This window comes from Saccopteryx bilineata, chromosome 6 (genome assembly GCF_036850765.1).
Source record: "Saccopteryx bilineata isolate mSacBil1 chromosome 6, mSacBil1_pri_phased_curated, whole genome shotgun sequence".
Lineage (NCBI taxonomy): Eukaryota > Metazoa > Chordata > Mammalia > Chiroptera > Emballonuridae > Saccopteryx > Saccopteryx bilineata.
This window is the reverse complement of record NC_089495.1, coordinates 119,967,933-119,991,005: the sequence shown is the minus strand read 5'-3', so window position 1 is coordinate 119,991,005 and position 23,073 is coordinate 119,967,933. Positions and strand designations below refer to the sequence as shown.

The following is a 23,073-nucleotide window of genomic DNA, read 5'->3' as shown; positions in this document are numbered from 1 at the left end:
TCGACGCTCCCAGTCAAGGCACATATGAGAAAGCAATCAATGAACAACTAAGGTGCTGCAATGAAGAACTGATGCTTCTCATTTCTCTCACCTCCTGTCTGTTTGTCCCTCTCTCTCTCTCTCTCACTTAAAAAAATTAGTTTCTAACACTTAAAAAACTGTGGATTTCATAGAAAAGTATAGATTTTTGAGTTCTTTTGAACTTCTCTACTTGTGAAAGTTATCTGGCTATCTGACAGCAAAGGCTTTTGCTTCTCAGAAGGGAACAGACTTTCCATTTCAGTAACACTCCCATCACTTCACCCCCCCCACTCCACACCTTTTCCAGCTTCACTGATTCCGTAGCTTATCTCAGCCCTAGAAGCTTTCAAGCTTTCTAACCCTCTCAACTGTACAAACTCAATTTCTAAGAAATTAAAAACATAAGTATTTGTTATTTTAAATGTTTAAATTGTTGTTCTCTTAGAGTACATGTGCTAGGTGATAGTTATTTTCTCAATCACTTTAGTCTTTTACTGTCACTTTCACTTTTTAGCACAAAATACTTCAACTTTTATTCTATATTTAAGTTTTTCTGTTTATTTGTAAATGACTGACCTCAATCTGAAACATAAGAGAAAGAAAAGGTAGCAAGATGGCGATGGAGTAGGTGGACGTACCAACTTCCACTTCCCAGAACCAAAGTGGATTACAACTTAATTTTAAGAACCATCATCTGGAAAAACCAACTTTGGACTAAACTAAGAGGACTCTTTAATCAAGGAACACTGAAGAAGCCACACTGAGACTGGTAGGAAAAGCAGAAATGCAGAGAGGGCTGCCCAGCTCCCGGGAGTGAACGGCAGCCTGGAGAGACTCACATGGATGGAAGTGAGTTTAGCAGAGAGGGGAGGGTCCTGGGCCCCAGGAACAAAGCCCCAGCCTGCAGCCCCAGAGCCTAGAAGAAGCATATGGACAGTATTTAGCTGCAAAACAAGTCAGGATACTGTTTGTGAGAAAGAGAGAGATTTCTCAGACCCAGGATTCTTCTTAAAGAGACCGCACAGGAAACCTCTTTTACAACCACTCACCCAGGGCTCTGGGGGATGGGGAGAGAGGAGAGGACCGGAGTAGCAGGAAGAGAGTGTAATCTAGAAGGCACAGGGAGAAACACTTTGAGAGACAGCCATTCTAACCCATGGGCTGAGTCACACCCCAAATCTGAAGTGAATATTTCCCCTGGATCCAGCAATACCAGCAAAGGGAAGCAGGACACCAATCAAACAAGCTCTCCCGTGGCACTGAGAGCACAGTCGTCTAGAAGGAGGGAGCTTTAAGGAATACAGTATTGAGTGCTAGGGTCTGAGGTGCAGTGTCTCCACCCACACTGCTGAGGGCTCGCCAGAAGGCGGGTGATGGTAGGACATGGAAGTGCGGTCCTGTTGGCAGGGGTGGAAGCCAGGCCAGCCACAACTGAGGCCTGGTGTGAGCTCAGTCTTGCCTGGTGGGGGTGAAAGGGGTGCAGGAAAGCGGTTCGGCCTGGCTGCATGGCTGCCTGCAATCCTGCCCGCAGGGGAAAGGTGAAAGCCTGGGAACTGCAGAGACCCACAACTGAGTGCAGGCATGGAACTCTGCCCAGCCCACAGAGCCAGGGCTTGTGGCCTGACTCCCGAGCACAGTTCCACCTGTGGGGATGTGGCGAAGACCTATGAACAGCAGAGACCCATGGCTGAGTGCAGGCACACAGCCCTGCTGGGCCCACAGAGCTGGGGCTTTCAGCCTGATGTGTGAGCACAGCTCTGCCCATGGGGGCAAGGTGAAAATGTGGGAATAGGGGGAGACCTGCAGTTGAGAAAATGTGCTCACCCCTGCCCATGGTTTTGAGGCTTGCAGCCGGGGTGATGGCTGAGGTTGTAGACCCGGGCATGTGAACATAGCCTCTCCTGTGGAGGAGAGGTGGAAACCACAGTGACAGCGGCTGGCCCTGGCAATGCCTATACACAAATGCCTGAGGCAGCAGCAGAGGAGGAGGCGGGCCGACAGACAGACCACACCTAGAGAACACAGAGGCCACACCCATTGGACTCCAGTGGACACACCCTTCTTATACATAGACAAAATGAGAAGGCAGAGAAATGCAACTCAAATGAATCAAGAGAAATCCCCAGTAAAGGACTTGAATGAGTTACATATAACCAAATTACTAGATGCAGAGTTTAAAATAATGATTATGAGGATGCTCAAAGATCTTAGAACAACAACAGATGGTCATAATGAACAACTAAATAAACAGATAGCAAGTATAAAAAAACATTGAAATAATAAAAAAAAAGTTTCAGTCAGAAATGACAAATACAAAATCAGAAATGAAGATCAGAATGTAAAGAATTAAGAGCAGGATGGATGAAGCTGAGGAGCGAATCAGTGAGTTAGAGGACAAGATAAATGAAGGCATGGAAGTAGAGCAGGAAAAAGAAAAGGGACTCAAAAAGTCTGAGGAAACTCTAAGAGAGCTCTGTGATGACATGAAGAGAAATAACACCCACATCATAGGGTTTCCTGAAGAGGAAGAGAAAAAACAAGGGACAGAGACTTTGTTCAATCAAATCATAGCTAAAAACTTCCCTAAATTGATGCAGGAAAAAGTCACACAAGTTCAAGAAGCACAGAGAATTCCATTAAAGAGAAACCCAAAGAAATCTACACCAAGACACATCATAATAAAAATACCAAAGCTAAGAGATAAAGAGAAAATATTAAAAGCTGCTAGAGAAAAAAAGGCTATAACCTACAAAGGAGCCCTCATAAGAATGACATCCAATTTCTCAACAGAAACATTTGAGGCCAGAAGGGAATGGCAAGAAATATTCAAAGTAGTGCAGAATAAGAGTCTACAACCAAGACTACTTTATCTAGCAAGACTATTGTTTAAAATGGAAAGAGAAATAAAAAGCTTCCCAGACCAAAAAAACTCAAGAAATTCAGTACAACCAAACCAATGCGACAAGAAATATTAAGGGGCCTGTTCTAAATAGATCAAAGGGGGAAAAGAATATAGCAAAAGAGAAATACAGCTTTAAAGAATAAAATGGCAATAAACAACTACATATCAATAATAACCTTAAATGTAAATGGATTAAAGGATCCAATCAAAAGAAATAGGGTGGTTGTGTGGATAAGAAAACAGGACCCACATATATGCTGTCTACAAGAGAAACACCTTAAAACAAAAGATGCACATAGACTGAAGGTAGAAGGATGGAAAAAATATTTCATGCAAATGGAAATGGAATAAAAGCTGGGGTAGCAATACTTATATCAGATAAAATGGACATTAAAACAAAGGCTATATTAAGAGATAAAGAAGGTCACTACATAATGATAAAGGGAGCAATCCAACAGGAAGATATAACCATCATAAATATCTACCCACCTAATATAGGAGCACCTAAATATATAAAGCAGACTTTGATGGATATAAAGGGCGAGATCAACAGCAATACTATAATATAATAGTAGGGGATTTCAATACCCCACTAACATCACTAGATAGATCCTCAAGAAAGAAAATTAACAAAGAAACAGCAGACTTAAAGGACACACTAGATCAGGGGTAGTCAACATTTTTATACCTACTTCCCACTTTTGTATCTCTGTTAGTAGTAAAATTTTCTAACCGCCCACCAGTTAGTTCCACAGTAATGGTGATTTATAAAGTAGGGAAGTAACTTTACTTTATAAAATTTATAAAGCAGAGTTATAGCAAGTTAAAGCATATAATAATAATTACTTACCAAGTACTTTATGTTGGATTTTCGATAAGTTTGGCAGAATAAATCTTTATAAAACAACTTACTATAGTTAAATCTATCTTTTTATTTATACTTTGGTTGCTCTGCTACTGCCCACTGTGAAAGCGGGAACTTCCACTAGTGGGCAGTAGGGACCAGGTTTATTACCACTGCACTAGATCAACTCGATTTAGTAAATATCTTCAGAACCTTTCACCCTAAGCAGCAGAATATACATTCTTTTCAAGTGCTCATGATATATTCTCTAGGATAGACACCATGATAGGGCACAAAAGCGGTCTCAACAAATTTAAGAAGATTGAAATCATATCGAGCACCTTCTCTGATCACAATGGCATGAAACTAAAAATAAACCACAACAGAAAAACTGAAAAATACTCAAACACTTGGAAACTAAATAGCATGTTATTAAATAATGAATGGGTTAACAATGAGATCAAAGAAGAAATAAAAAAATTCCTAGAAATGAATGATAATGAGCATACAGCAACTTAAAATTTATGGGACACAGCAAAAGCAGTCCTGAGAGGGAAGTTCATAGCATTACAGGCATACCTTAAGAAGCTAGAAAAAGCTCAAATAAACAACTTTTTTTTTAAATTTTTTTTTATTTATTCATCTTAGAGAGGAGAGGGAGAGACAGAGAGAGAGAAGGGGGAGAAGCTGGAAGCATCAACTTCTATATGTGCCTTGACCAGGCGAGCCCAGGGTTTCAAACCGGCGACCTCAGCTTTTCCAGGTTGATGCTTTATCCACTGCGCCACCACAGGTCAGGCCTCAAATAAACAACTTAACCCTGCATCTAAAAGAACTAGAAAAAGAACATTAAGTAAAGTCCAGAGGTAGTAGAAGGAAGGAAATAATAGAGATCAGAGTGGAAATAAGTGACATAGAGGCTAAAGAAACAATACACTTGGAAACTAAAATAGAGGATCAATGAAACAAAAAGCTGGTTCTTTGAAAAGGTAAAAAAGATAGATCAACCTTTAACCAGACTCACCAAGAAAAAAAGAGAGAGGACTCAAATAAATAAAATTAGAAATAAGAGCGGAGAAATAACAACTGACACAACAGAAATACAAAGGATTGTAAGAAAATACAATGAAGAACTATATGCCAAAAAATTAGACAACCTAGATGAAATGGACAAATTCCTTGAAACATAATATTTTAAAAAGAATCAGGAAGAATCAGAAAACCTAAACAAACTGGTTATAATAAATAAGATTGAAACTGTTATCAAAAAGCTCCCAACAAACAAAATCCCTGGGCCCAATGGCTGCACAAGTGAATTCTACCAAATATTCAAAGGAAAACTAACTCCTATCCTTCTCAAGTTATTTCAAAAAATTCAAGACCAAGGAAGACTTCCAAGCTCCTTTTATGAGGTGAGCATAATTCTAATTCCAAAACCAGGCAAAGACGACACAACAAAGAAAATTATAGGCCAATATCCCTGATGAATCTAGATGCTAAAATCCTCAACAAAATATTAGCCAACTGGATCCAGCAATATATGAAAGAAATCATACACCATGATCAAGTGGGATTTATTCTAGGAAGGCAAGGCTGGTACAGTATTCACAAATCAATCAATGTGATTCATCACATAAACAAAAGGTAGGAGAAAAACCACATGATAATTTCAATAGATGCAGAAAAAGCATTTGATAAAATCCAGCACCCATTCATGTTCAAAACTCTCAGCAAAGTGGAAATACAGGGAACATACCTCAACATGATAAAGACCATCTATGACAAACCCACAGCCAACATTATACTCAATGGGCAAAAATTAAAAGCAATCCCCCTAAGATCAGGAACAAGGCAGGGGGGAGGGGTGCCCCCTTTCACCACTCTTATTCAACATAGTTCTGGAAGTCCTAGCCACAGCAATCAGACAAGAAGAAGAAATAAAAGGCATCCAAATGGGAAAAGAAGAAATAAAACTATCATTATTTGCAGATGGTATGATATTGTATATAGAAAACCCTCAAGTCTCAGTCAAAAAACTACTAGACCTGATAAATGAATTCAGCAAGGTGGCAGGATATAAAATTAATACTCAGAAATCAGAGGCATTTTTATACACCAACAGTGAACTGTCAGAAAGAGAAATTAAGGAAACAATCTCCTTCATTATTGCAACCAAAAAAATAAAGTACCTAGGAGTAAATTTAACCAAGGAGATTAAAGACTTGTACTCAGAAAATTATGAAACATTGATAAAAGAAATCAAAGAAGGTACAAATAAGTGGAAGCGTATACCGTGCTCATGGTTAGAAAGAATAAACATCATTAAAATGTCTATATTACCCAAAGCAATTTATTAATTCAATGCAATACCAATTAAAACACCAATGACATACTTCAAAGATATAGAACACATATTCTATAAATTTATATGAAACCAAAAAAGAACACAAATAGCTTCAGCAATCTTGAAAAAGAAGAATAAAGTGGGAGATATCACACTTCCTGATATCAAGTTATACTATAAGGCCATTGTACTAAAAACAGCTTGGTACTGGCATAAGAAAAGTCATATAGATCAATGGTACAGAACAGAGAACCCAGAAACAAACCCACACCTTTATGGGAACTGATATTTGACAAAGGAGGTAAGAGCATACAATGGAGGAAAGACAGCCTCTTGAACAAATGGTGTTGGGAAAATTGGACAGCTACCTGAGAAAAAATGAAACTATACCACCAACTTACACCATTCACGAAAATAAACTCAAAATGGATAAAAGACTTAAATGTAGGCTGTGAAACCATAAGCATCTTAGAAGAAAACATAGGCAGTAAGCTCTCTGACATATCTCGCAGCAATATATTTGCTGATTTATCTCCATGGGCAAGGGAAATAAAAAGATAAACAAATGGGACTATATCAAACTAAAAAGCTTCTGCACAGCTAAAGACAATAAGAACAGAATAAAAAGCCTGACCAGGCGATGACGCAGTGGATAGAGCGTCGGACTGGGATGCAGAGGACCCAGGTTCGAGACCCCGAGGTCGCCAGCTCTAGCGTGGGCTCATCTGGTTTGAGCAAAAGTTTACCAGCTTGAACCCAAGGTCGCTGGGTCCAACAAGGGGTTACTTGGTCTGCTGAAGGCCCACGGTCAAGGCACATATGAGAAAGCAATCAATGAACAACTAAGGTGTTGCAAGCACAATGAAAAACTAATGATTGATGCTTCTCATCTCTCTCCGTTCCTGTCTGTCTGTCCCTGTCTATCCCTCGCTTTGACTCACTCTCAGTCTCTGTAATAAATAAATAAATAAATAAATAAAGAAAGAAAGAAAGAAAGAAAGAAAGAAAGACTTGAAAAATACTTTAAAGAACAGAATAAAAAGACAACTACACAATGGGAGAACATACTCAACAATACATCTGATAAGGGGTTAATAACCAAAATTTATAAAAACCTTATCAAACTCAACACCAGGAAGATAAACCATCCAATCAAGAAATGGGCAAAAGAAATGAATAGACACTTCTCCAAAGTGGACATACAGATGGCCGATAGGCAGATGAAAAAATGCTCAACATCACTAATCATTAGAGAAATGCAAATTAAAACCACAATGAGATATCACCTCACACCAGTCAGAATGGTACTCATTGACAAAACAACACAGGATAGATGCTGGCGAGGATGTGGAGAAAAGGGAACCCTCCTGCACTGCTGGTGGGAATGCAGACTGTTGCAGCCACTGTGGAAAACAGTATGGAGATTCCTCAAAAAATTAAAAATCGAACTGCCTTTTGACCCAGCTATCCCACTTTTAGGAATATACCCCAAGAACACCATAGCACTGTTTCAAAAGGAGAAATGCACCCCCATGTTTATGGCAGCATTGTTCACAATAGCGAAGATCTGGAAACAGCCCAAGTGCCCTTCGGTGGACGAGTGGATTAAAAAGCAGTGGTACATATACACAATGGAATACTATTGGGCCTTGAAAAAGAAGGAAATGTTACTTTTTGCGACAACATGGATGGACCTGGAAACTATTATGTTAAGTGAAATAAGCCAGGCAGAAAAAGAAAAATATCATATGAGCTCACTCATCTGAGGAATCCAATGAACAATGTGAACTGAGGAATGGAATTGAGACAGAGGAGGGATCAAAGGGACCAGAAGAAAAGAGGACAGAGGGAAAGAGGATGAGAGGATGGGATAAACCTGAAGGGAAGGGGGAGGGTGCTATGGGAAGGGGAACAAGGGAGATGTTTAGGGGAATATGGGGGAGGGGGGATGCATTTGGGGCAACACTAGAATCTATGTAAACACGATAAATTAAAATCAATAAGAAAAAAGAAACATAAGATAAAATTAGAGTGTGTTTCTAATAAGATTACTTTTTTGGTATGCTTTGATTCTCCTCTTTATCTCATTTTAATTATTATTTTAAATTTATCAATATTTTCTATTTAAGTATCATTGATATACCCTTTTATATGTGTTATATTAGTTTCAGGTGTACAATATTAGACATTTTTATACCTTACACTACACTATACCCACTGAGTCTACTAATCATCTGTCACTGTGCAAACATCACAATATTATTAACTATATCCCCCTTTGTTTTTTCACTCGAGTTCCCCAACCCTTTCCTCTTGTGACCATCCCTTGGGTCTTTGTTTCTATGACTTTGTTTTATAACAAAGAGAGAGAGAGAGAAAGAGAGAGAGAGAAAGGGAGGAAGATAGAGGGAGAGAGATGAGAAGCATCAACTTACTTGTGTCACTTTAGTTGTTCATTGGTTGCTCCTCATATGTCCTTTGACTGGGGGCTTCAGCCAAGCCAGTGACTCCTTGCTCAAGCCAGTGACCTTGGGATCAAGCCAGCTACCCCACACTCAAGCTGGTCAGACTGCACTCAAATCCTCGGGGTTTAGAACCTGGGATCTCAGTGCCCCAGGTTGACACTCTATCCACTGTGCCACCACCAGTCAGGCCTCTGTGAATCTGTTTTTATTTTGTTTGCTTGTTTGTTTTGTTTTCAGATTCCATATGTAGGTGAAATCATATGGTATTTGTCTTCCTCTGTTTGACTTATTTCACTTAGCATAATACCCTCTAAATGCATCCATGTTGTTGCAAATTATGCCCCGTAAAGATAACAATATGGAGATTCCTCAAAAGACTAAAAATAGATATACCATATAGCCTAGCAACTTCACTTCTGGGTATTTATCCAAAGAACACTAATTTGAAAAGATATGTGTAGCCTTATGTTCACTATAGACTTATTTACAACAACCAAGATATGGATGCAACCTAAGTGTCCATCAATGGTGAGCAGATAAAGATGTGGAATGTTACACATCAATAAAAATGAATGAAATCTTGCCATTTGTGACAACATGGATGGATCAGAAAATATTATTTAAATTTTTATTATAAACATTTTAAACAGCATGATGATGTTTATGGGATAAAAAGAGGTTGTTTTAATGTGACTTAGTACTTTTCTGACTTTATCTGTCAGTTTAATGCAGAGATATAGTATGCATAACTTTATAATATAGACATAGATATGTTTCTGTTTTAGCAAAAAAGAATTATTTCTACGAAAAACATTTTCTTCTGAAGGTCATATTGTGCATATTTAGTAGGTGTTTCCCTCATGTAAAACCTGCTTATCGAAAGACGTTTTAGATTTCATAATTTAGTATCTAAGCAGTGCTTTCCCTCTCATTTTTGATTGTGTCTGATTTATTTCAAAACTATTATTATCCTTTACATAGAGAATAATCTGAGGATAACTTTGAAGTTCTGCAGTAGTTTATCAAACTTTTACCATATACAGGGCAGGGCATGAAGCACAGAGCTTATTCTTGCATTCTTATTTGTTTGTTTATTTAATTTATTTATATTTTTCCAAAGTGAGAAGCAGGAAGACAGACAAACTCCTGCATGTGCCCGACTGGGATCCACCCAGCACGACCACCAGGAGTGATGTTCTGCCTATATGGGGTGTTGCTCTGTTACAGTCAGAGCCATTCTAGCACCTGAGGTGGAGGCCATGGAGCTGTCCTCAGCGGCCGGGGCCAACTTTGCTCCAATTGAGCCTTGGCTGCCGGAGGGGAAGAGAGAGACAGAGAGAAAGGAGAGGGGGAGGGGTGGAGAAGCAGATGGGCGCTTCTCCTGTGTGCCCTGACTGAGAATCAAACCCGGGACTTCCATATGCTGGGCCAACGCTCTACTGCTGAGCCAACCAGCCAAGGTACATTCTTGTTTATTAATGATTGTATTATTTTCCATACAAATAACTGTAAACCTACTGTTGCCCCACCCTGTATGCAGATAAAGCATAAGCTCCTCTGCAGAAATTGCTATTTTATTTATTCTCCCATTCAATTTATTTTTGACTCAGTAATTAGTACCCATCCTTTTCTAAAGCATGTTTGCAAGTTAGGAGACCAAAATGAGTGCCCGAAGCTCTGTGATCATCAGGAACTGGTGGGTGTTGGTAGTAAGAGGCAGGAAACTGGGGACTGAGTAGAGAAGGAGAACCCCAGATAATTCACAAGCTAAATTTGGGACATCGATTTCTATTTGTTCTATCAGCAAACAATTCAAAGAGAGAAGGGGAGGGGAGTGCTGACTGATTCATCCTAATTACTTATAGAAGCAAATGGTAAAATGATCCATGAACTTGAAGAAGAAGAAGAGAGATGATGAGAAGCATCCACAATGGGTCCTTAAGGTCCAGAGAACTCCATGGTCTCTGTGGTATTTCTAGCTTGAAGTATTAGGTTGTGGGTGCTCTATAAACCAAAATAGACTACTGTCTCTGGTATCATGGACTTTCAATGTAATAGAATATTCCAGGAGAGTTATTTAATATCTGTTTATCCTGGTGAAGGTTAAAATGCATCAAAAGTTATAGTAGGCTCACAACAGAAAGTCATCTAGCAAGTCTACTTAAAATTTCCCTACATTCTAATGCATGCACCCTCTAAGTCAGAAGGGAAAACCCTGGGAATAAATACCATTGCTTTTGTTTTTTGAAGGAGATAACATTTACAGGAATGTGTATATTTTAATTTCAACCCAATATTTCTCTCAGTTCTCTCAAGGTCACTTGAGCACCGCCCTCTGGAGCCCGGCCCCAGGAGTTCCCGTACCTTCTGACACAGGGAGATAGTCTTCTCCAGAGGAGGCGGAGCCGTCCTTGGTGTGGACTCTCACGACGGAAATCTTTGACGTGTCTCCTTGTCGAATCACTGGAATCTTTATAACTGCCGACTGTCCTGGTTCTTTAGGTTCACGGATGCTAAATTTGGTTTCTCCAAATTTAATAATAGTTCCTATTGTGGGAAACAGAGGTAAATCAAATTACAAAAGGAACATCTTTTTCTCCATTTGTAATGTTTCTTTCTATGTGGGAAGAGCTTTATGACTATAACATTCCTGGCTCTGTCTCCTCACCTAGTATTATTGGTGAGTGTCTTAGAAAGAACACAGCGTGCATAGCCTAGCTCTTTCCTTAGGATGTCCCCAGTCCCCAGAGAGCATATTCTCTGAGCAGTTTCTATATACCAAAAATTTTATGGGAGCAGGCCACTCAGAGTGGGAAGGGAGGGAGGAAATGGTTGGCCCAGCACTACCTGCATCCAAGTGTGTGACAGGGGAAGAAGGAAAGTAGGAATGAATGCTTGGGGTTCAGTATTTAGATATAAACCATATTCTTTAACATCAACTTTAAGTTTTAATGGTTTCTTTCATGTCATATTTTACTTCACCTTTTTCCTATTTCTCAATCACTTTAAAAACCTAGTCAGGAAGGTACAGGCTGTTTTCTAAGCCACTTAACACTTTAACATGGATGGACTTCAGTCCTCATTTAAAGTTGAGTGCAAGAAATGACTTCTTACTGTCAGCATCATCTTGGATCCTTATGAGAGTTTCATTTTGTTCACCAATTGCAGCCCCAAAGGGAGAGTTGCTTTGTGGGGTGCCGAGAACCAGGCGGAGCTCCTCCACTTCCTCGTAGAGTCCATCGTCTGTCAGCTCAAGGGTACAGGGCTTCTCAGTCTCACCTAGGTCAATGACAGAAGGTCCATCACACACCATATGCCAAAAGAGATAAAATTGTGACAAGAATATAAGTACCATGAGGGCAGGAAGATCTCTTTTTCCTTGCTTTTTCAACAGTGCAAATAATAGTATTCTGATATATACAGTACTGAGCCTTCAATATGTATTTGTTGAATGAATGACTCAATGTTCATTCACTGTGATGACAGGCTGCTCCTTGTATAGGGGATTTCTTTACCATCTGCCTGTAAGTCCTGTCATTCATCTTAGAAAACAAGAAAAAAAGAATAAATGCCAATTTTATTTGTGAATTTCTAGCATTACAATCAAGAAGTAAGATTTAATAGCCTGTACTCCTTGGTCATTATTAATGTGACCACAGTACTAGTTTCTAGAAGGATTACTGGATCAAATTGATCAGATATTTTAAGGATCTGGATACATATAAAAATATGACATTAATTTATTTCCATTTTTGCCATTTGAACATTAAGTAACTCCTAGTATTATGAAATCTATACCTATGCCCCTAATGCTGAATAAGTTTTGAATATACAATGTAAAACATCTCTGGAAACTAATCAATAAGTTGATACAGAAACCAAAAAGTACATTCATTCAATCTGCTACATTGTACCCCAACTTAATATCATTCAGTGCACATAAAATTATGTCATAAACTTATTGAAATCAAGAACGTATATGTCCCTGTTATATATTACTTACTGGAAACACTTGGTTTACTCAAATTCCAAATAAGAATTTCTAGTTCAAACTTACCTGGGAGGAATGCGATGATGGAGATATCAGTGTTTGGGCGTTCTTCAAAGTCCATCATCACCTGTGCAGATCCCTGCCGTGTGTAGCATCTTACTGAGGACCTATACTGGAGATCTCCGCTCCTGTGGATCAGTGCGACTACCTGCCTGTCATTTTCACTGACAGTATATACTCGTTCTTTGAATTGCATCTTAGGCACTGCAGAAACAAATAAACATATGGATCAAAAAGAACAGAAATGGTCTTGACAAAAATGGCATTTCAGGAAATATGGTTTTAGTGGAACGAAGAACACAATAGCTGTGAGAGGAATTGGAACCCAGTCCCTAAGCAATCACGTGCCAGTGTTTTGGCCTTGAGCACATGACTAGACATCAAATGCTTTGATTTCCTCATCTTTGAAATTTTGCTCCGCCAATTGGTGACCTGTTCAAAGTGAATAAAACTAGGTACTGTAAGATATTTGTATTTCTGTGTGTTATTTAATCATCAGCTTCTCAGACTTTTTTGATATATCACTAAGTATTGTGCATATTATTACAAGCATAGTTTACCCAGCTCATGTTGGTAAAATTGACAATAAGTATAATATTAGACATATATAAAATATTTAGATGACAGCTAAGCTACATCAATTAAATACAGGGTTTTTTTGTGTGTGTGTGTGTGTGACAGAGACAGAGAGATGGACAGATAGGGATAGACAGACAGGAAGGGAGAGAGATGAGAAGCATCAATTCTTCCTTGTTGCTCCTTAGCTGTTCATTGATTGCTTTCTCATACATGCCTTGACCAGGGGGCTACAGCAGAGTGAGTGACCTCTTGCTCAAGCCAGCAAACTTGGGCTCAAGCCAGTGACCTTAGGCTTCAAGCAAGCGACCTTTGGGCTCAAGCCAGTGACCATGGGGTCATGTCTATGATCCCACACTCAAGCCAGTGACCCCACACTCAAACTGGTGACCCATGCTCAAGCTGGATGAGCCCAAGCTCAAGCAGGCGACCTCAGAGTTTTGAACCTGGGTCCTTCGCATCCCAGTCCAACACTCTATTCACTGCACCACCCCCTGGTCAGGCTAACTACAGGTCTTAATGACTATGGGTTAGACTGCTCAAAAAACTGCCAAGGTAATTATGGTAGAAGATTATTCAGAATTCCCGTGATCATGTGTTAAAAGCCATGTGATGTGTCCAATAACTGGTTGCCTCAGAACAATGTATCTGACACATCGTTAGGGAAAATTTAGGACCTTCTTGAATATAAGGAGATGACAGAAGTGGAAAAAGACTATTGACACTCAAGGGTCTGAGCAACCCGATGTGGAGGTCTCAAGAAAGGAACAAGGTACCTGCTAGCTCTTCTACCTGCACCTGCAGGTTGATTGGGGAGATTGGGGAGTGGGCTCAACGAAGGAACAACATGCCTGCCAGCATGTCAGTCCTGAAGAGAGCCACCTGTCCAGCCCTTGCTCCAAAGCCTGGTAAGTCAGGTCCTCCCTGTACATCCCTAGAGCTTTTCAAGCTGCTGCCCCTTCGTTGGAACTTAGAGTGATCGTAGTGAGTGCATCTGTGATCTGGCCCCTTAAAGCAGGAGTAGTCAACCTTTTTATACCTACCGCCCACTTTTGTATCTCTGTTAGTAGTAAAATTTTCTAACTGCCCACCGGTTCCACAGTAATGGTGATTTATAAAGTAGGGAAGTAAATTTACTTTATAAAATTTATAAAGCAGAGTTATAGCAAGTTAAGGCATATAATAATAATAATTACTTATCAAGTACTTTATGTCGGATTTTCGCTGTTTGGCAGAATAAATCTTTATAAAATAACTTACTATAGTTAAATATATTTTTTATTTATATTTTGGTTGCTCTGCTACCGCCCACCATGAAAGCTGGGACGTCCACTAGTGGGCAGTAGGGACCAGGTTGACTACCACTGGTAAAGGATGCTTTGGTCTACAGAAGCCCCATTTCACCTAGAAAGAATTGCAGCTGATTTTCGCAGCCAGATGTTGTGGGAACTCCTGTTCCTGGCACTGGTGCTTTGGGTTGAGGAAGCTAGTGTCAGACTGGATACCCTCATTCCTCAGTGGGAACCTGAGCAACCGAGATATTCCATCTAATACTTAAGTGCTAAGCATGGTTGTGGAACCAGACCATCATGCTTCTCTGCCTGTACTAACCAGATGAACATGGCTTCCTCTTTATATCTATAATTATAATAGTTCTGATTATCTACTCTTCACGTAATTTTCAAGAGTGATTGTTCCATAATTTAATTGTAATTTTTATTTATTATTTTATTTCTTTAATTTTTTAAATTTTATTGATTTTAATTTATTGTATTTACATAGATTCAAGTGTCCCACTGAATATATCTCCTCCCAACCCCCTGTGCTACCCTTGACACTCCCTTACCCCCCCAACGCCTTTCCCCTTTCCCTCCAAGATGTGCTTTCTTGCTCTCTATAACGCTGTGTTATGTATATATAATTTTACTAATCTCTTTCCCTTCTCTGATCCCATCTTCTTTCCTTCTGACCGCACTTTGCCTCTGGTCCCTTTGACCCTGCCTCTGCTTCTATTTCATTCCTCAGTTCACACTTTTCATTAGATTCCTCAAATGAGTGAGGTCATATGATATTTTTTTTTCTCTGCCTGGCTTATTTCACTTAGCATAATAGTCTCTAGGTCCATCCGTGTTGTTGCAAAAGGTAAAATTTTCTTCTTTTTCACTGCTGCGTAGTATTTCATTGTGTATATGAACCACAGCTTTTTAATCCACTCGTCCACTGATGGACAATTGGGAGTTTCCAGATCTTGGCTATTGTAAACAATGCTGCAATAAACATGGGGGTGCATTTCTCCTTTTGAATCAGTGATTTGGTGTTCTTAGGATATATTCTTAAAAGTGGGATTGCTGGGTCAAAGGCAGTTTCATTTTTAATTTTTTGAGAAATCTCCATACTGTTTTCCGCAGTGGCTGCACCAGTTTGCATTCCTACCAGCAGTGCAGGAGGGTTTCCTTTTCTCCACATTCTCGCCAGCACTTATTCTGTGTTGTTTGTTGATGAGTGCCATTCTGACAGGTGTGAGGTGGTATCTCATTGTGGTTTTAATTTGCATTTCTCTAATGATTAGTGATGTTGAACATTTTTTTCATCTGCCTATTGGCCATCTGTATGTCCTCTTTGGAAAAGTGTCTATTCAGATCTTTTGACCATTTTTAAATTGGATTGTTTGTCTTCCTGTTGTTGAGTTTGATAAGTTTAGGTTATCAAGACCTTATCGGATATATCAGCGAATATGTTCTCCCAGTGAGTGGGCTGTCTTTTTATTTTGTTCATACTGTCTTTAGCTGTGCAAAAGCTTTTTAGTTTGATATAGTCCCATTTGTTCATCCTGTCCTTTATTTCACTTGCCCCTGGATATTAATCAGCAAATATATTGCTGTGAGAGATGTCGGAGAGCTTACTGCCTATGTTTTCTTCCAAGATGACTATGATTTCATGACTTACATTTAAGTCTTTCATACATTTTGAGTTTCTTTTTGTGAATGGTATAAGTTGGTCTAGTTTCATTTTTTTTGTAGGTAGCTGTCAAATTTTCCAACACCATCTGTTAAAGAGACTGTCTTTACTCCATTGTATGCTCTTACCTCCTTTGTCAAATATCAATTGTCCAAGAAGGTCTGGGTTTATTTCTGGGTTCTCTGTTCTGTTCCACTGATCTATATACCTGTTCTTATGCCAGTACCAAGCTATTTTGAGTACAATGGCCTTGTAGTACAAATTGATAACAGGAAGTGTGATACCACCCAATTTATTCTTTTTCAAGATTGCTGAGGCTATTCATGATCTTTTTAAGTTTCATATAAATTTTTTTTTTCTTTCCTGAAGTTGGAAATGGGGAGGCAGTCAGACAGACTCCCGCATGTGCCTGACTGGGATCTACCTGACACACTCACCAGGGGGCAATGCTCTGCCCATCTGGGACGTCGCTCTGCTGCAACCAGAGCCATTCTAGCGCCTGAGGCAGAGGCCACAGAGCCATCCTCAGCGCCCGGTCCAACTTTGCTTCAATGGAGCCTTGGCTGCAGGAGGGGAAGAGAGAGACAGAGAGGAAGGAGAGGAGGAGGGGTGGAGAAGCAGATGGGCGATTCTCCTGTGTGCTCTGGCCGGGAATCAAACCCGGGATCCCCAAATGCCAGGCCGACGCTCTACCACTGAGTCAACCGGCCAGGGCCCATATAAATTTTTGGAATGTTTGCTGTATATCTTTGAAGTATGCAGTTGGTATCTGAATAGAAATTGCATTGAATTTATAGATTGCTTTGGGTAATATAGACACTTTAATAATGTTTATTCTTCCTATCTATGAACATGATATATATTTCCACTTGTTGGTATCTTCCTTGATTTCTTTTATCAATGTTTCATAATTTTCCAAGTACAAGCATTTTATCTCCTTGGATAAATTTACTCCTTGGATAAATTTATTTATTTTTTGATTGCAATAGTGAAGGGGATTGTTTTCTTAATTTCTCTTTCAGACAGTTCACTGTTGGTATATAAAAATGCCTCTGATTTCTAAATATTAATTTTATATTCTGCCACCTTGCTGAATTCATTTTTCAGGTCCAGTAGTTTTTTTACTGAGACTTTAGGATTTTCTATATACAGTATCATGTCATCAGCAAATAATGATAGTTTTACTTCTTTTCCAATTTTGATGCCTTTTATTTCTTCTTCTTGTCTGATTCCTGTGGCTAGGACTTCCAGAACTGCGTTGAATAAGAGTGGTGAAAGGGGGCACCCCAGCCTAGTTTCTGATCTTCAGGGGATTGCTTTTCATTTTTTCCCATTGAGTATGATGTTGGCTGTGGGTTTGTCATAGATGGCCTTTATCATGTTGAAGTATGTTCCCTGTATTTCCACTTTCCCAATTTTTTAAATTAATTTTAATGGGGTGATATTGATAAATCAGGGTACATATGTTCAGAGAAAACATCTCTAGGTTATTTTGACATTTGATTATGCTGCATTCCCATCACCCAAAGTCCATTTGTCTTCCGTCACCTTCTAACTGGTTTTCTTTGTGCCCCTCCCCTCCCTCAACCCCCTCCCTCCCCCCCTCCCCATAACCCCCACACTCTTGTCCATGTCTTTGAGTCTCATTTTTATGTCCCACCTATGTATGGAATCATATAGTTCTTAGTTTTTTCTGATTTACTTATTTTGCTCAGTATAATGTTATCAAGGTCCATCCATGTTGTTGTAAATGATCTGATGTCATCATTTCTTATGGCTGAGTAGTATTCCATAGTGTATATGTACCAAAGCTTTTTAATCCACTTGTCCACTGACGGGACACTTGGGCTGTTTCCAGATCTTCACTATTGTGAACAATGCTGCCATAAACATGGGAGTGCATTTCTTCTTTTCAAACAGTGCTATGGTATTCTTGGGGTATATTCCTAAAAGTGAGATAGCTGGGTCAAAAGCAGTTCGATTTTTAATTTTTTCAGGAATCTCCATACTGTTTTCCACAGTGGCTGCACCAGTCTGCATTTCCACCAGCAGTGCAGGAGGGTTCCCTTTTCTCCACATCCTTGCCAGTACTTATTCTGTTGTTTTGTTGATGAGCGCCATTCTGACTGGTGTGAGATGATATCTCATTGTGGTTTTAATTTGCATTTCTCTAATGATTAGTGATGTTGAGCATTTTTTCATATGCCTATTGGCCATCTGTATATCCTCTTTGGAGAAGTGTTTATTCATTTCTTTTGCCCATTTTTGATTGGATTGTTTGTCTTCCTGGTATTGAGTTTTACAAGTTCTTTATAAATTTTGGTTATTAACCCCTAATCAGACATATTGTTAAATATATTTGTTTATCCTGTCTTTTATTTCACTTGCCCGTGGAGATAAATCGGCAAATATATTGCTGTGAGAGATGTCAGAGAGCTTACTGCCTATGTTATCTTCTAAGATGCTTATGGTTTTACGGCTTACATTTAAGTCTTTTATCCATTTTGAGTTTATTTTTGTGAATGGTGTAAGTTGGTGGTCTAGTTTCATTTTTTTGCAGGTAGTTGTCTAATTTTCCCAACACTATTTGTTGAAGAGGCTGTCTTTACTCCAATGTATACTCTACCTCCTTTGTCAAATAGTTGTCCATAAAAGTGTGGGTTTATTTCTGGGTTCTCAGTTCTGTTCCATTGATCTATATGCCTGTTCTTATGCCAGTACCAGGCTGTTTTTTTTTTTTTCTTTTTTTTCTTTCTGAAGCTGGAAACGGGGAGAGACAGTCAGACAGACTCCCGCATGCGCCCAACCGGGATCCACCCGGCACGCCCACCAGGGGCGACGCTCTGCCCACCAGGAGGCAATGCTCTGCCCCTCCGGGCGTCGCTCTGCCGCGCCCAGAGCCACTCTAGAGCCTGGGGCAGAGGCCAAGGAGCCATCTCCAGCGCCCGGGCCATCTTTGCTCCAATGGAGCCTTGGCTGCGGGAGGGGAAGAGAGAGACAGAGAGGAAGGAGGGGGTGGGGGGTGGAGAAGCAAATGGGCGCTTCTCCTATGTGCCCTGGCCAGGAATCGAACCCGGGTCCCCCGCACGCCAGGCCGACGCTCTACCGCAGAGCCAACCGGCCAGGTTCCCAGGCTGTTTTTAGTACAATGGCCTTATAGTATAACTTGATATCAGGAAGTGTGATATCTCCCACTTTATTCTTCTTTTTCAAGATTGCTGAGGCTATTCGTGTTCTTTTTTGGTTCCATATACATTTTTGGAATATGTATTCTATATCTTTGAAGTAAGACATTGGTATTTTAATCGGTATTGCATTGAATTAATAAATTGCTTTGGGTAATATAGACATTTTAATGATGTTTATTCTTCCTAACCATGAGCACAGTATATGCTTCCACTTATTTGTACCTTCTCTGATTTCTTTAATCAATGTTTTATAATTTTCTGAGTACAAGCCTTTAATCTCCCTGGTTAAATTTATTACTAGGTACTTTACTTTTTTGGTTGCAATGGTGAAGGGGATTGCTTCCTTAATTTCTCTTTCTGACAGTTCATTGTCAGTGTATAAAAATGCCTCTGATTTCTGAGTATTAATTTTATATCCTGCCATTCATTTATCAGGTCTAGTAGTTTTCTGACTGAGACTTTAGGGTTTTCTATATACAATATCATACCATCTGCAAATAATGATAGTTTTACTTCTTCTTTTCCGATTTGGATGCCTTTTATTTCTTCTTCTTGTCTGATTGCTGTGGCTAGGACTTCCAGAACTATGTTGAATAAGAGTGGTGAAAGGGGGCACCCCTCCCCTCTGCCTTGTTCCTGATCTTAGGGGGATTGCTTTTAATTTTTGCCCATTGAGTATGATGTTGGCTGTGGGTTTGTCATAGATGGCCTTTATCATGTTGAGGTATGTTCCCTGTATTCCCATTTTGCTGAGAGTTTTGAACATGAATGGGTGCTGGATTTTATCAAATGCTTTTTCTGCATCTATTGAAATTATCATGTGGTTTTTCTCTTTCCTTTTGTTTTTGTGATGAATCACATTGATTGATTTGCAAATATTGTACCAGCCTTGCCTCCCCAGAATAAATCCTTCTTGATCATGATGTATAATTTTTTTCATGTATTGTTGGATCCAGTTTGCTAATATTTTTTTGAGAATTTTAGCATCTAAGTTCATCAGGGATATAGGCCTATAGCTTTCTTTCTTTGTGGTGTCTTTGCCTGGTTTTGGAATGAGGATAATGCTTGCCTCACAAAAGGAGCTTGGAAGTCTTTCCTTCTCTTGAATTTTTTGAAATAGCTTGAGAAGGATAGAGTTATTTCTCCTTTCAATATTTGATAGAATATTTGGTAGTTCTCCTTCGCCTGTGAAGCCATCTGGCTCAGGACTTTTGTTTGTTGGGAGTTTTTTTCATAACTATTTTAATCTCCTTTGTTGTAATCAGTCTGTTTCGGTTTTCTAATTCTTCCAGATTGATTTTTGAAAGATTATATGTTTCAAGGAATTTGTCCATTTCACCTAGGTTGTCTAATTTTTTGGCATACAGTTCTTCATAGTATTTTCTTACAGTCCTTTGTATTTCTGCTGTGTCAGTTTGTTACTTCTCTACTCTCATTTTTAATTTTATTTATTTGAGTCCTCTTTTTTTTGTGAGTCTGGTTAAAAGTTCATCAATCTTGTTTACCTTTTCAAAGAAGCAGCTTTTGGTTTCATTTATCTTCTGTATTGTTTTTTTTTAACTTCTATGTCATTTATTTCCATACTGATCTTTATTATTTCTTTCCTTCTACTTCCTCTGGGATTTACTTGCTGTTCTTTTTCCATTTCTTTTAGGTGCCGGGTTAAGTTGTATATATGAGCTTTTTCTTGCTTCTTAAGGTATGCTTGTAATGCTATAAACTTCATCTCAAGACTGCTTTTGCGGTGTCCCATAAATTTTGAGTTGTTTGTTTATTTTCATTAGTTTCAAGAAAATTTTTTATTTCTTCCTTGATCTCATTGTTAACCCATTTGTTATTGAATAACATGCTATTTAGTTTCCAAGTGTTTGAAAGTTTTTCAGTTTTTCTATTGTAGTTGATTTCTAGTTTCATGCCATTGTGATCAGAGTCGATGCTTGATATGATTTCAATCTTCTTAAATTTATTCAGACTTGCCTGACCAGGTGGTGGTGCAGTGGATAGAGCATTGGACTAGGATGTGGAAGGACCTAGGTTCGAGACCCCGAGGTCGCCAACTTGAGTGCGGGCTCATCTGGCTTGAACAAAAAGCTCTCCAACTTGGACCCAAGGTCGCTGGCTCGAGCAAGGGGTTACTCGGTCTGCTGAAGGCCTGCAGTCAAGGCACATATGAGAAAGCAATCAATGAACAACTAAGGTGTTGCAACAAGAAAATGATGATTGATGCTTCTCATCTCTCTCCATTCCTGTCTGTCTGTCCCTATCTATCCCTTTCTCTTTGACTCTCTCTGTCCCTAAAAGAATAAAAAATAAATAAATTTATTGAGACTCGTTTTGTGTCCTAATATGTGGTCTATCCTAGAGAATGTACCATGAGCACTTGAAAAAAATATATATTCTGCTGCTTTGGAGTGAAAGGTTTTGAAAATACTTATTAAATCCAGTTGATTTAGTGTGTCCTTTAAGCTGCTGTTTTTTTGTTATTTTTCCTTCTTGAGGATCTATCCATTATTTTAGTGGGGTATTAAAATTCTCTACCATTATAGTATTGTTGATCTTGCCCTTTATGTCCATCAAAATCTGCTTTATATATTTAGGTGTTTCTATATTAGGTACATAGTTATTTATAATGATATATCTTCCTGTTGGATTGCTCCCTTTATCATTATGTAGTGACCTACTTTATCTCTTACTATAGCCTTTGTTTTAAAGTCTATTTTGTCAGATATAAGTATTGCTACTCCAGCTTTTATTTCATTTCCATTTGCATGAAATATTTTTTCCTTCCCTTCACTTTCAGTCTATTTGTGTCTTTTGTTTTAAGGTGGGTCTCTTGTAGGCAGCATATGTACAGGTCCTGTTTTCTTATCCATGCAGTTACCCTATGTCTTTTGATTGTAGCATTTAATCTATTTAAGGTTAAGGTTATTTTTGATATGTAGTTGTTTATTGCCATTTTATTCTTTAAATCTGCAGTCCTTTTTATCTAGGTCTCCCCCTCCGCTTTGTTCTGTTTACAGCAGCATTGGTTTGGTTGTAATAAATTCCTTAAGGGTTTTTTTGTTTGTTTGTTTGTTTTTATTTTTTGGGGTCTTGGAAGCTTTTTATTTCTCCTTCAATTTTAAATGATAGCCTTGCTGGATAAAGAAGTCTTGGTTGTAGGCTCCTGTTTTGTATTACTTTGAATATTTCTTGCTATTCCCTTCTGGTCTCAAGTGTTTCTGTTGAAAAGTCGGATGTCATCCTTATGGGGGCTCCTTTGTAGGTGATTGACTGCTTTTCTCTTGCAGCTTTTAGTATTCTTTCTTTATCTCTTAACTTTGGTATTTTAATTATGAAGTGTCTTGATGTAGGCCTCCTTGGGTTCTTCTTTAATGGCACTCTCTGTGCTTCTTGAACTTGTGTGACTTTTCCTTCATCAATTTAGTGAAATTTTTGCTATGATTTCTTCAATCAGGTTCTCTATCCCTTGTTCTTTCTCTTCTTCTTCAGGAACCCCTATGATGTGAATGTTATTTCTCTTCATGTTCTCACAGAGTTCTCTTAGAGTTCCCTCAGACTTATTGAGCCTCTTTTATTTTTGATGTTCTGATTCTGTGCTTTCATTTATTTTGTCCTTTAAATCGCTTATTTGATCCTCTGCTTCATCCAGCCTGCTTTTGATTCCTTCTGGTGTAGTCTTCATTTCTGACATTGTATTTGTCATTTCTGATTGATTCTTTTT

At 39.0% G+C, this 23,073-nt stretch overlaps 1 protein-coding gene across 4 annotated transcripts in view; it reads right to left on the bottom strand.

Moving 5' to 3' along the window:
* FREM2 (FRAS1 related extracellular matrix 2) overlaps window positions 1-23,073 on the bottom strand; it is a 255,480-nt gene that overhangs the window by 67,990 nt on the left and 164,417 nt on the right. For all 4 annotated transcript variants that reach the window (XM_066236956.1, XM_066236958.1, XM_066236955.1 and 1 more), the window contains exons 9-11: window positions 12,634-12,831; window positions 11,691-11,855; window positions 10,941-11,123 (exon numbers count right to left, since the gene is read on the bottom strand). In XM_066236956.1, the coding sequence (XP_066093053.1) occupies window positions 10,941-11,123; window positions 11,691-11,855; window positions 12,634-12,831 (546 nt within the window). The remainder of the gene's footprint in view (window positions 1-10,940; window positions 11,124-11,690; window positions 11,856-12,633; window positions 12,832-23,073) is intronic.